This window comes from Struthio camelus, chromosome Z, assembly GCF_040807025.1.
Source record: "Struthio camelus isolate bStrCam1 chromosome Z, bStrCam1.hap1, whole genome shotgun sequence".
NCBI classification, from domain to species: domain Eukaryota; kingdom Metazoa; phylum Chordata; class Aves; order Struthioniformes; family Struthionidae; genus Struthio; species Struthio camelus.
Genome location: NC_090982.1, coordinates 85,920,995 through 85,935,405, shown reverse-complemented (window position 1 = coordinate 85,935,405; position 14,411 = coordinate 85,920,995). Strand labels below are relative to the sequence as shown.

The 14,411-nt window shown below is 39.9% G+C and overlaps 1 protein-coding gene across 5 annotated transcripts in view; it reads left to right on the top strand.

Moving 5' to 3' along the window:
• The window catches only part of DYM (dymeclin), a 231,340-nt gene that overhangs the window by 150,107 nt on the left and 66,822 nt on the right, over window positions 1-14,411 (top strand). For all 5 annotated transcript variants that reach the window (XM_068928623.1, XM_068928620.1, XM_068928624.1 and 2 more), the window contains one exon: window positions 13,976-14,078. In XM_068928623.1, the coding sequence (XP_068784724.1) occupies window positions 13,976-14,078 (103 nt within the window). The remainder of the gene's footprint in view (window positions 1-13,975; window positions 14,079-14,411) is intronic.

Genomic DNA, 14,411 nt, shown 5'->3' with positions numbered 1-14,411 from the left:
GCCCTCGTTATGCTCTTGATATGCGTGTGCCGCTCTCAGCGAAGCGTGCAGGAGTTGCACCTCTAACCGGTCCAGGCCCTTGTTCTGCAAATACACAGGTGGTTTTTTTCTTTTCATATTCCTTAAGAAACGTAGAAGAAGGGTGGGGGGAATCCCTGAACTCTCCAAATTTACCACGGCCTTCAACTAACACGGATATGAGGAAGGTCAGCGTTGCCATTCATCGTAAAGATGCACAGAAAAAAAAGCAGCTGAAAGGCACCGTAGTTACATCTAATAGATATGTAGAAATGGGCACACGTGGTGTGGAGGGGCCCTATCTGCAGGGAAGTCTTGCAAAAGCAAAAAAGTTAAGGAGTAGGAATAGAGAGGCGGCCGTGGGCGGCTTTGCCGTGATGTTGGCGCGGCACTTCTGCTCCGCCGAGCAAGGCTGCCGAAATGCAAAGCAGCCTCCGTACAGACCGTGAGCCTTAGCTTCCTCCGTGGTGAACTGAACTCTCCCAAAACGCTCCGGTATCTGTTGTTTTGCTCAGTGTCCGCTGCTTTTGGGCTCTGCCTGGATAATAGCAAAAAAAGAGGGAAAAGAAGAAGGAAAAAAAAAAAAAAAGCCAGCGTCACAGTTGCATTCCTGTTTTGTTTGTAGTCGCTGTGATCACACGCGTCACAGAAACGTGTATTTTTGTGCCTGGCTGATAGCATCATTTGTATCCGCTAATACCTGAACTTTCTATGAGTAGCGCAGCGGTGACGTACGAAGTAGTTAGCGGCGTAGCGCGCCTGGCCTTGGCTTGGGCAGACCGAGGACTGTTGCAAAATATTTTCCTTTATGAATTAGCATGCCCAGTCAATGTTTCCTTTCAGTGGCATGGCTATTTTTCAGGGTGAAAAGTCCTATTCTTTATTTCCTATCTATTTTGACATGAATTTTCCCTTGGAAGAGGTTTATTTATGACTGGCTCCATTTTGAAAGTTTATATTTGGGTACATAAATCCACAGAAATTCAACAGAGGCGATCGATGTTGACATTACAGTGAAGGAAGTAGACAATTTTTACTTGATATTTATTTTTCAAGTACATTGCTGTTATGCTTTTACAGGAAATGCCTAGCAACAGAGATTAAACTTAGTCTTGATCTCAGTATTGAAACGTATTTAATACATTACGTTAATTATTTAATGTTATCTTGCGTTTTTCTTGCATTTTTCCTCTTTTCTCGTGTAATTCGGCAGAGGTGCCCCAGAAAATTTTTAAGCATTTCAGCCTATTTCCAAATATGTATATTTGCATGTCATTGTTACTTGCGTAGAAGTAGTATTTCCAACAAATGTTTCCCTTTCCTGGAGGAAATTGTGTGTATGGGTACATGTGTATGTATATATTTATATTATGTGAAATAATGTAGTGTGAATTTTGATTTCATAAAGTACCATATATTTTTTCTTAGAAAGTTCTGTTCTCTGTTCCTTCCGGTGTCTTTCCTGTCCAGCACAGTATGATTTGAAAGGAATGTATAATTAAAATTATGAAATTTCCTAAAAATTCTGTATTTGCTGGTTTGAATGCAAATTCTTTGACAAACCTAGGTTACAAATCTCGATTGCTAAATTAAGATTTTTTTTTTTTCCTTGTGTAGTTAGAATGCTTTTGGATTGAAATAGGTGTCCTTCCTCTTGGGAAGTGAGAGGTGGAAATAATGAGGTGTCCTGGGTGGGATTTTTTTGGTTATTTCTGTAATGTCCCCAGCAATAGCTCCGCTGTAGAATCTTGATAGCCTCAATTTATTTGCTTTATTAATTCCAAAAATGTTTCAAGTTTTGTTAAAATTTGAAAGAGGTTTTATATCAATAAGGTACTTAAACTAAATATGGTCATAAGGGACATGTGAATACTTCCCATGACCATTAGTAAAATACTGCTAGGATTAACACAGGGAATAGGATATAATCAGGCAGGACTCCTGACCCAAGAGAAGGTGAACGTATGACTAAATAAAACTCATTCCCATGGGGCAAGATTGGCAAGGAGACCTTTTGGACAAGACTTTCAGGAGGAACAAAGAAAATATATGCTAAGGGAAATCATGGCATTCGGCAAAACCAATAGTATCTGTCTACAGCAGGGTAATGTATACGCCTAGCAACTTAATTCTTGCTCTATTGCTTTAATATAGAAACTCAGTTTTACAAAACAAGGTCAAAGCCATGACGTTATTTGCAGCATCCCAAGGACGACATGGTAAACGATTCATTTTAACAGTGTAGGGGCACTGAAAAGCTGAAACGGTACAAAAGGTGGTGGTTGTAAGGAAAGGGCACAGGTGATGAGCGATGCAGATGCAGAGGACTCGCAGTGGTGGAAAGCCAGTTGAAGACGTGTATTATTTAAGTCTCGGCTCAGTGCCCGAGAGGAACGCTAGCAGTGTAGCGCAGCGGTTTTCGTTATAAATGTAGCAACGACCCAAATGCCTACAGGTAGATATGTACACGTGCACACTGCTTTTAAACAAGCCAGCGTTAAGCAGGAACTGCTCCAAGGGCAAGGAGTCGGTCCTTCGGTTGCGTGGCAGCGATGCCTTTTTAATTTTCTTGTTGTTGTTCCGGTGTTCAGAGTCCGTCGTTGTTTTTCTGGGTGGGAGTTGTGCTCGGACTGCTTTCTCCAGCAATTTCCTCTGCTTCTCACCCACAGAGTTTTGTCCTAATTCAAGGCAAATGTCTTCTCTCAGCAGCTATGAAACTTTTGCTCTGTGGAATTAACTGCAAATGGATGAGCTGGAAATACTGTGGACCCGTTGCCCATACAGTTTTCATATAAAATGTTAACAGGGCAAACACAGGGAATGTTGAAAGGAATTGCCTCCATGCCTTGAGACTCCTAAGGCAGATTCATGGCTATTTAGCGCAAAATGAACCTTATAATTAGCCTGACCCTTCCTGAGTTTTAAAAACATGCGTTCTGTTTATACTGGACTGCATACGTTTTTCCCCATAGCTTTAGACCTTTCTGAATTTAGTTTGCTGCTTGCAAAAATACAGAAAAATACGGCAGATAAATGGCGCTTGGCTAAGTGCTTTGCCAGGATCTGCAGCTTCTATGGGATTTGCATGGGGGATTTTCCTCTGTAGCAGTTTGCACTCTGGTTATTGAGTTTACACTGTAGTGTGACTTTGAGCTGTGAAGACGTTGGTTCTACGTAGTGTTCCTCATCCTTGCCTGATTCTGTTCTCTAAGGAGAATTACAAGGATATTATTTGGCATGCCCGACAAAAGAGGAATGAAATTATCTGTAGCGATATACAGGGGAAAGTTTTTACTTTTTTTTTGTTGTTGCTTTTACTTCTCTAGTGATAGGAGCATCAGTTGTCGAACTTTCATTGGAAGCTGTCCATGAGCTACATAACAATTTATGCCTTCACTTGAAGAATACATTTCCCACTCTCTGCAGATTAAACTCTAGACTAACTTTTGTAAATATTTACTTTTGCCCCACCAGATCAGATTCCTTGCTTCCATATTTTTTCTAGTCTCTTTGTCTTCTTGATTCCATTTTAACAGGAAATCCTGTTTGCTAACGCAAAGCTTTCGTTAATTTTTCTAAGTCACTTCTGAATTTGCTTGTAGACTTTATACCACGGGCGTATGGCGAACATGTATTTTTCTAATTATTGACAGCAGTCTCTTTGGTGGTGGGCTGTACTATAGAATGTCTTTCAGAGCGCATCGGTTATTCATCTCAGTTCACATGTAATCTGATAAAAGAATACTCTTTAAAATAAATGATGAATTTTTGCAATGAAGTGAAGATACCTTGAATCACAGAATAGCTGGGGGTCAGAAGGCACCTCTGGAGATCAAGCAAGGTCACCTAGAGCGTGTTGCTCAGGACCATGTCCGGTCAGATTTTGAACGTCTCCAAGGAGATGGATGTGGATTCATCTCCACAACCTCCCTGGGCAACCTGTCCCAGTGTCTAACCACCCTCACAGTAAAGAAGCGTTTTCGTGTGTTCAAGTGGAATTTCCTGTGTTTCAGTGTATTACAACCAAGTTTAGGCCTGTAGAATTGAAAGAACGGTCTTTAATGTCTGTTGTTCAACAGGAAGATGGGATAGAAATTGTTTGTTTGCCCAGGATTATGTTAAAGTCTTTTTTGATGCTTTGGGGTTTGCCCAATAATAGGTTGTGTGTCTTAATAGCTAGCTTAACTGCTAGCTGTTCCCAAGGGGACACAACTTACATTTTTGAGGAGGCACTGCAGAAGAAATAGCAGAAAAATATGCCTGATCACTGACTGGAAAAGAACCTGCCAAAACCAGACCCTTCACCACCTGGGAGAAACCTTTTTCATTCCCTGTCCTTTAAGTACTTCTTGATGAATAAGTCCATCAGGGATGCTTGTACAAACCATTTTATTTGCATACATTACCTTTGTGGAGATTGCACACCCTACGTTTGTTGGTTACATGTTATCTCCACAAACTGGATGGACCTAATGGTAAATGTAGCAAAGATTTATTCAGCAGAAATTAATGTCTTCTCTTCATGAGATTAGAAAGAGAGATACAAAGTGTGTTCTTATTCTCTGCTTAGCAGTTTGATATCTTAATTGGTTCACCCCTCTTACGTGGGAGCCCGAATGTCTCCCAGGCAGTGGCATTGGGTTCAGGCAAGGAAGAGCAGTGCCTCCCTCTTCTTTCAAATGCTTCTCCTAGTTCTGAGCCCGTTTCCTCTATCAGCATCTCTCCGTGGGGTGAGCCTGTGTGGCAGAGCGCTTAGGGTTCGAGGTGGCTTCTCTCTTGCATTATTTCCATTTATGTGACGTTACAGCTTGCATTTAAAAAAAAGGCAAAATGTCCCAAGAGCTCTTCAATGGACTGGGCTTTTGGGGACTTGGTGTTTTTTCTCTGCTGTTTGTCCTAAATGGATTTTTTTTTCCCCAGGGCCTCACTCCGTAAGTGCTTATGGATTGCTTTTGTATTGTCCTTAGAAAGCCTGGTAAACTGGCTGCACTGCGTTGTGCTTGCTTGGCACCACTCCTGGCATGCAGGACTTTATTTATTGTATTTTGTATGAAGCAGCGCCGCACATTTGTTCTGATGCGACCTCTCTGGCGTGGCCAACTTTCTAAAGAGAGCATGCAAAAATTATCATTAAAGCGTATAAGTGGTTCCCTCTACATCCTCTGTGCTGTGCTAGGAAGTGAAGTGTCTGTGCTAGGAGGGAGGTAGAGTTCTCCTCCCTTATTGCACACTTTTTTGCTGTAATAACTTAAGCAATAGGTCAAAACCAAGAAGTGTTGCTAAAATATAGAGGAATTAAGGTATAGTTTAAGACCTCAGCTTTTGAACTTAGGATATTTTCAGATCTTGTCTCTATAAAGGGCTTGTCTTCTAATGCAATCACAGTGTTCATGTGTGAGTTGTAAAATCCTATTGTTTAAGGAACACTTGTATAACGTGGGATTTCAGTGTTTGTGGCTTACATCTAATTCTTTAAAATTTAGAACAATAAAACATTTTGGCATATGTATGAGTGTGGAGAGCAGGAACAACCCAGAGTATGGCTGAAATGTTCTGAGAACGTTCATCATCAAATTTTGGATCCTTGGAACTGATTTTCCATCGACAGGCAGTGTTTGCATTTATCTGCTGTTCAGTTTGCTACAGTGCACTTCCGCACTAGGAGAGCAAGAGGAAAAGATTGAGATCGTTTGAATCTTCAAGATTCCCATAGATTACCTTGACCAGGGCTTTAGTTCTCCAATAATCTTGTATTCAGAGCATGTAGAATATTTTTAAATATTCAGATAACTGAAAGTTCTTCTCCTTGAGAAGCTCACCAGTGAGTTGGAATTAGGAGAGATTCAATCCGTATTCCTTTTCTCTGACATATAGCTCCATCCACTCAGTTTATCTTCCACCCTCTGAAAGTGTCCCTTTCCTTCAGTTTTCCATCTCTTTCTTTGCTTCTTAGCCTCAGTCTAAGCTTAACTTCATACCTAGAGAGAGTACCGGGATTCTCTTCTGCCCTCCCAGGTCTCTCTCTCCCACGCTTCTCTGCAATTACTACCAATGCTAGTGTCCCATCCAAGTTTATTTTAGTATTTTTTTTTCCTGCCTGTGCTTTATGTGTCTAGACGATCTCCACAATCTTTGATGCTTCTCCTCTGTCCCTCTTCTTCCTCCCTTCCCTCCCAGCCTAATGATTGATCCCTTTTGATTTTTCGTCTTAAAGATTGTTGTATCTTTTTTTTCCTGCATTGCAGCCTCTCTTCAGTCTTCAGCTCTTCCAGATTACTTCTTTCCAGGATATTTAAAATTTTGCATTTGAAATAATCCTTTGTCGTGATGTGGCTTTCAGCCTTTCCCTGGTTTTGTTTTAGGGAGAGATCTGACATTTCTGAGCAAAGGGATGTGATCCTGGGAAATGTGCTCTAGATGACCCTGCTTGAGCAGGAGGGCTGGACTAGATGATCTCCAGAGGTCCCTGCCAACCTCAACCGTTCTGTGATTCTGTGACATTTGGAGTGTTGTGACCCCCCCCCCCTCCCCCTCGTCAATTGTGCAATCTCTGACATAAATCTTCCTGTCTCTACTACTCCATTTCCAGACAAGTATCACTTCCCGTCTATCTGAACAGACAGCTAAACCTCCCCAAATTTTCATAAAGGTTTATGAAATTTAATATTTTATTTAATCTTTGCTGTCTTAATTACAAAAGACGGCACAAGTGACAGATGTTTCTCTCTCCTTGCCTCCCTTGTAACTGTGCTGATATGCCAGCCTGCTAATGAAAGCGTTTCATTTTGAAGATGCCTTTCCAGTTTTACCGATACTAATGATAGTGATTTTCTTAATGCCACTAAATCCGCAAATGCTGTGAACTGAGCTCTCTCCTAGGAGGATCTGTTGTCTGCATCTTTCTTCAGATTATATATTACCAAAAAAAAAAGTAAAGATTTGTGCAAGTTATGCTGCAATATTCCTGCCATCTCTTTTGATGCAGTATGTGTAGAACATTCTCTAAATGCATGTATTTTTATATGCAGAAGAGAGCGCTTTAATCATATGATCTTATGCTGGAGGTCTTTCTGTTGGAGTTCATATGATCTCTGACATAACCTGGACCATAGGGACTTTCCTCAATCGATTCCTTCTTCCAGGCTGAAATTTCTGTGGTTGAGCTAGAACGTTGCTTTTAGGAAAACATCCAATCTCTAACAATTTCCATCACTGTCACAACCCTTGCCAAGTTATTCCAGCAGTTAACTGCCTTCCCTGTTAAAGCCATATTGTACTGTGAATAGACATATCTGTTCTTACCTGAGCTAGATGACTCCTGGAGCAGCATGAAGGCAAGGGGTTGTCCCCAAGACCTAGTGTCTCTCTCATTTCCCATGTCTGAACTCAGCCTGAGGGTAGGTTCTCTGTAATTCCAAGTTATCTTTTGGCATATAACCTGGATGCACTTTAGGAAGAGTCTCAGTCCAGCTTTTCTGTTCTGCCATTGGTAACGTGACACAGCTTCGAGGGAGGAAGTTGATGGAGACGGGCAGAGCGCAGGGACTGGGGTCCCAGGTGGACGAGCAGGCTTTTTGAGCGCTCAAGGTGAGCTCCAAATTTATCAGGGTAAGGAATTAATTGTGCCTCAAGCCTGGTTTCAACCACCTGTCCAGCAGATAACTGTGCCAGTGCAACCAGTAGGTTAGTTTCTGTTTCACTAAAATTTGTTCTTTTTTCTCCTGATTGTTTGAAGGATCCTCTGTTAACAAATTTCTTTTCCCCATGTACATAATTTTGCATTGAGGTCAAATCACCCTTTCATCTTTTCCGAGATATGCTAAGTAATTGAGTTTCTTGAACCTTTCGTTGAGATGTGTTTTCTGGTTTAAAAATCAAAATCTTCGCCCTTCTCTGAACTCTTCATTTTCAAACTGTGATTTTGAAATCTGCACGTAGGATGCCAGGGACAAGCGCAACAGAGCAAAACCAGTAATAGCCGCCTCTCGCTCAATCCTTCTGTTAATACATCTCTGTTAATTCTGTTAATACATGTATATCATCTTACATGTCATTTCTATGTCACTGAAGGAATTTCAGTAGCTTTAGTTAAATAGCTATTGCCCTTTAGAAGGGCCACAAATATGTTCCTGTTGGACCCTGCTAGAAAGACTGATTTGAAAAGTCTGTGGTTACAGGTAGATTTTTCAAACTAGTCAGATGGCCCCTTTTCAGTCCATTTAGTCATGTTGCTTTTTATCATTCCAGTGTCTTAATAAAAAATTCCTTGTGGAACAGTCTCATATAAATGACATATGGAAAACTATTACGACAGTGATACCTCCTTGCCTAATTTTCTTTGTAGTCTCATTAAAAAGTTTGAGTGAGCTTGACAAGGTCTGTTTTTCTATGCCAAGGGTGTCCTGCTTTGAATGGGTCTCGGGATATGTGTTCCATTGGTACGCTCAGGATCGCTTCAGACTAACTGGCATGTAATTATCTTGGGTCATCCTATTTACTTTCTTAAAATAAGGTACAACAGTGCCTTTCCTTCCCATTGTATCTTTACATTTGGCCACAATTTTTTTCATGTTTTTCCCCCTCCCCCCCCTTGTCAGTTTCTGGCAACTTCCAATTTTCTAAATTTTGTATTTACTTTTATCTTCTAATTTTAATTCCTCTGTTTTTTCTTTACAGATAAAAGTTTTGTTTTATGCATTCGTTTCTTGTATGTGAGAGGGAGGCCTTACAAGCTGTTTTAATCTCTGCTGTAAACTAGACTTTTTGCAGAATAGCGTAGTTTTTTTCCCGGTTGTGATTTTTGGTGGATCGAGAAGAAAGTGGTTAAATGACTTCCCATTATTGACATTTTTCACCCCTCTCCCCTCACCCAGCTTGGTGGGATTGGCTTTTTGAAAGTATTAAGTTTGTATATTCCTCATTCGAATTTTATTTTGTGTGCACATACCGTGCAATCAAATCACTTGCACTTGAGCAACCATTACTATTTAGTCTGTAATCATTCTTTATTGATCAAGGTTCAGCCTTTTTTTAAATTTAAAAAAAAAAAAGTGTCTTCTGTATTGGGGGAGTTAAGAAACCATAACTTTCGTAATTCCTAAAAGTCAGAAATAGGAGACCTTGAGTTTATCATTCTGACTTGAGTCTTGTTGGTTCAGTGCATCCATAGTGTGATTTGATGATCTGTAATAGATGCCAGCTGTCATTCCATCAAGCTATTATTCCAAACTATTATTTTGCTTGCTAGACGTTGATCCAGAAGTACTTCTGTGACTGAGAGCTGGATTGATGTACTAATACATTTTAATTGTTCTGAACATAATTTATTACCCATTATGGACATTCTATAATAATAAGATCAAAGCGTCATGTAGCTCCTTAGCCTGCCCATCTATTGATGGCTGTCAGTAGAAAAAACCTTAAAAACAGGAGAAGTATAGCAGTAGAAAACCCCATGTTATTGTCAGCCTGCCCTCTGTGACTGCCTAAGATATGTAGTTTTCAATTTGGTCTTTTCAGCCCAGTTGTAGTGGGGTAAAAATAGAAGTGCAACTTCTATTATGTATTAGTCTCTCTCTCTGTATGCACACATGCATATCCGATCTTACCCGGGGGGTGTGCGTGTGTGTGTGTGTGTATATATATATATATGTATGTATATTTATACACACACATACACACATATACATATACACATATCTGTGTGTGTCTGTATATGTACATATATGTGTACATACACATGTGTGTAAATATTTATCCCTGGCAGAAAGTGGAGATGTGACTGCTGCAAAATCAAGTATCTCCTTTAGCAGACAATATTTGTTGATGATGAAAGACCTATATGAACTAAATATCATGAAGTGCCCTTTGAGGATTGTAACTAAATCTGTTCTGATACTTTACAAGTGAAACTGATATTTCACAAGGCTCTATTTCAGAGCTAGAGGGCACAATAAGGAGTGAATTATTTGGTGAAGTTTGTAACATTTCCTTTGGGAGACAGCTCCATTTCCTTAAGGAGCTGCAAGTTCAGGAGTTAGTCTTGGTATTTGGCCTTCATTTTTTGCTGTTCGCTTTTAGTGTTTCTGTGGCACTCTTTGAGTTTGCAGTCAGCTCTTCTCTTGCTTTCTGGGTGTAATCAAATGATAATTTTCATTCTGCATGTGAAAAGTTTGTGGCTACGTGTTGCTGTCCTCATACTGCTGTGCCAGTTCGACTGATCTCGGGGACTGCCTTTTTCTTTTTTTAACCTGAATATTGGTCTCACAAACAAGTGTTTTAGCACAGGTGCAAAGTGGATGAACTGTGGCACGAAAGCAAAACTTTGCAAGGGGAAGCCCTGCTGCCAACGACAACATATAGTAGGACTTGCCTCCTCCTTGCCACTTCAGAAATGGAAATCAACCACGAAGGACTTGCTTATCCCTTATTCAAGTGCTCTAGCTTAGTTACATTACACTTACAAGTTATTCTAAGGAAGCAAAAAGGAGATATGAAGAAGAAATGTTCTTCCCTCCTTTTCCTTTCTCCTCCTTTTTCCCAGTTCTCTCCATTTTTGCTAGAGAAAATAATTTGCTCTCTGATATCCCAATTCCATGCAGGAATACTAATGCATGTGCATTTTCCCCTTTACATGTAGCGGATAAATGAATATTTCAAAATCCTATCCTCGATCCTTTTGGGTTTTTTATTTAAATTTCCTTCATAGCCAAAGCACTTCATGTATTTTGGAAAAAAACCTACTTGTTCAAAGTCCTTTTTCCAGACTTCTTGCTCCTCGTGAAATAAACTCTATCTTCTGGAGCAGGCTGATGCTACGTGTAACCTGTTCCTCCTGCCCCGCCATAGGTGTCTCTAGGTCAGTGCTAGTTGATTATTCTGTTTCCACAGCACTAGATGGTGCTGATGGCAGCATCTCTGAACTGCGAGTCTTCAGAAATACCAGTGCTTCTAAAAGTAGCACTGCTATTTCAGGTGAATGACCAGTTTTCAAATCCAAATTCTGATTTGAACAGAAATTTCTCTCTGTGAATACAATAGCCGATTATGGGAAGGAAAAGGATGGAAAGTCTATTAATATATCTTATTTCTTTGTTGCTTCTTTCCCTTTTAACAGAGAATGTTCTCTCTTTTTTCTTTTTCTTTTTCTTTTTTTCTTGATTAATAGCTGCAAATTAGGGTGAGGTTGACATTTGTTCCCAGGAATTGTGTAACGTCAGGGCTGTGCATGGTTCTGTCTTATAGCATAAAGGGGAAAAGAAGATTCCCGATGCTGGGGGAAAAAGCAGATTTCCTCTGGTCTTGCTCACTCTTTTAAAAAAAAAAAAAAGGTGTTCATAACATTGTCAGGCATGCTATGTCATCCTGAAAACCCAAAATATTTCTCAGCCCTTATAACCATCGCAGGAAATAATCGTTTTGGAGTCTTGTCTGACATTCGGGCCATTTCAGCCCAATCGAGATGATCCTCACCTCGGTGACAGCATGCCCATGAGGCTGGGACACTAGCAGCCAAGTTGCTGCCCCCGGTTTAGCCGAACGATCTTGTACAAGTTATTCACTCATCAAATTCTCTGGCTGAAAGTTGAGGATGGTGCAGCATAGCTTGGTGGGCTCTTGTGCAGGTTAATTGGATGTCTTCAGTGCGGCAAAGGTTATCCTCAAACGTAAGCTGTTAATCTGCTCTAAGAGAGAGCCAACTGAAGAGGTGCTGGAGAATGATAGAATTTCTTGAATTGGCTCTTGAGAGGTAAGATTTGGTCTTAAGAAACGTAACTAATTCTTAAGAAACGTAACTAATTCCTTGTGACTCCCCCAGAAGCCTGCTGGAAAAGCTGTTGCCTTTTCCTGAGACTCTTGATTAACAATAAGGGGACAAATCCCTGCTATTCTGAGGAACCTACTCCTACGTGCCGCAAAGGATTTGATGGCAATGTTACATTTAAAGGAAGTGAAAAATAAAGGCGACTTCCTCAAATTCTGAGCAACATTTCTTTAGGCAGAAAAGCTTTCCAAGCACGTTCCTCCAAGGCCTGAATTTGTCCCAGTTCCAAGAAACATAGGCCATCTATAACGCAATGCTGGCACTTATTTTTTTAGGTATTAAATGGGCATCAATCTGTTCTAACTGAATCTGGTGAACAAGGAGTCAGCCACTGCTCCTTGTCCAAGCATCATGCATAAGCAAATCCAGAGAGTGACACACTTAAGCATTAGTGGATTGTGTTGGAGTTGTCCAGACAGCCTTCTTGCCCTCTGAGGACCCTTCCAGTTATCCTAGGAAAGTCTGGCTCCAAAAAGAAGCCAAAAGAATATTTTTAAATGCAGAAAGTCTTAAAGCAACAACCTATGCCAAGGTTGGAGGGAGTATTTCTTGCACATATTATCATCTGGATTTCTGAACACATGAAAAAGAGTTTTGTAATCAAGCATATAAATTAGGGTACAAACCAACCCAAACTACTCAGCCAGCTAGGTAGGATCCACTCGGTCCAAAGTCTCAGAAGGAGTCACAGGAACGAACATCTAGAAACTTCACAGATCCATGCTCGGGATAGACAATTTTGGGGAAAACACATTTCAGATTTAATGTGATTTCATGAAAATTGCTCTCTGCAATTTACTTAGCTTCTTCTACTGTACCTCTCTGTAATATTTGAATGTCCTCCTTGCACCCTTCCCCTTTCTAAATGTATCACTTAGTTTCATCTGTGTCAGTCTCTATCTCTGTGTGGTGTCTGCTGATAGAAATCCGTGATTCGCTTATACAGCAGCTTTATGGAAACGTCTGGGCGTTGGAAGCTACTAAGCACTAGCAGTAGTCCTGTATCCACTGCTACTATTTACTTCAGGTCTTTCCTGTGCCTTTGCACTCAAGTTATATTCTTCGTTTGTATCAAAATATCCCATCCTCTATGAGTGTCACCATGCAAGGAGCGACTTTCTTAATTCCACCCCGTGCTGCTGTCTGTCCTCCTACAAATCCGTATATCAAGTCCCGTTATTTCAGCCACTCTTCCTGTGCTGGGAATGTTACAGGCTCTGTGCAGCCTTGTTGTTTTCCAAACACGACTATCATCTCTCCCAAATTCGCTTTAGATCATAAGATTATTGCTAGAGGGATCTGTCCTGGGTTGTATTTGTGAAGCAGCGCACGTCTTTGGGTTTGGATATTCAGTACTATCTTGTGAAGTCTGCAGTGACAGCCTGCGTACGAGCTGTGTAACATCTGGCGATGCTATTATTTGTATGACTGGCACAAAAGAATCACAGTAGGATTTTTTAATGATTCAGGATTGCTAATTTCATCAAATTAATGCAATTTAGAAAAAGACACTGACATGCTCTTTTCAAAATGCATGAAAAAATACTTTCTCTATTATGTGTGTGGACCTCTGACTTCACAGGTTGTAAAACTAACTAACTTCATTGACTTGAGCTAAAATAAATTTGAGAAGTACATGTTATAGTAAAAAGCGTAAATTCAGCCCCTGAATATCCAAACATTCTGTCTAATACTTGAATTCTTTCTATACAGAACACTTAAGTCGCTGAAAAAAATACTAAGGATAAGGAGGGAAAATAAGTATATTGCATGAGATGCTGAACTTAAAAATTGCATTTTAATGAATACCTATTGGTTATGAATTAAAAATGCATGTATACCACTAATTCTGTTATAGTTTGTCTTTTAATAACTTAACTATGAAAATATGATGTTCTTATCATTTACTGTATAGAATATTTCTATAATTCACATACTGCTGTTGTTTATCCCAGATGTGTAAAAAACAAAAAAAACAAAAAAACCCTATGTAATGGTTGTGCATTGCATTGTATTTTTAAAAATGTCTTTACTCAAGTTTGTGTGTATGATGAAGTACTTCTTCTGACTGAATTGTCTGAGAGAATAACTGTGAATATATTTCAATGTTTCCCCCCCCCTTTTTTTTTCCAGTTTGTTTTCTTTGTTATCCAGAAAACACAACAAAGTTTTGGAGCAAGCCACGCAGTCCTTAAGAGGTTCCCTCAGTTCAAATGACTCTCCACTTCCTGATTATGTGAGTATTGAGCTTAATGTTCTAGTAGGTGCTTCAAAATAGAAGTAATACATCCCTAAATCTGCAAAGATTTATCAAAAGTGTGACAACTAAGCAACCACCAACACCAAAATACAGGAACATCTATGAATGACATCATGTCTGAAACTCTGTTTAAAAAAAAAAAATAAATTACACTTACAAATGGCAAACCCGCAACTATTCATAGCTAAGAAACGTACTGTACGCTGTCAGCTTGCAATTTTCAAGACATTTGCATTTCAAGATATATATACCATGCTGTTAAAAACATTATTTTTAAGAACAGGACTTTGGCATCCACAGTATCCAAAA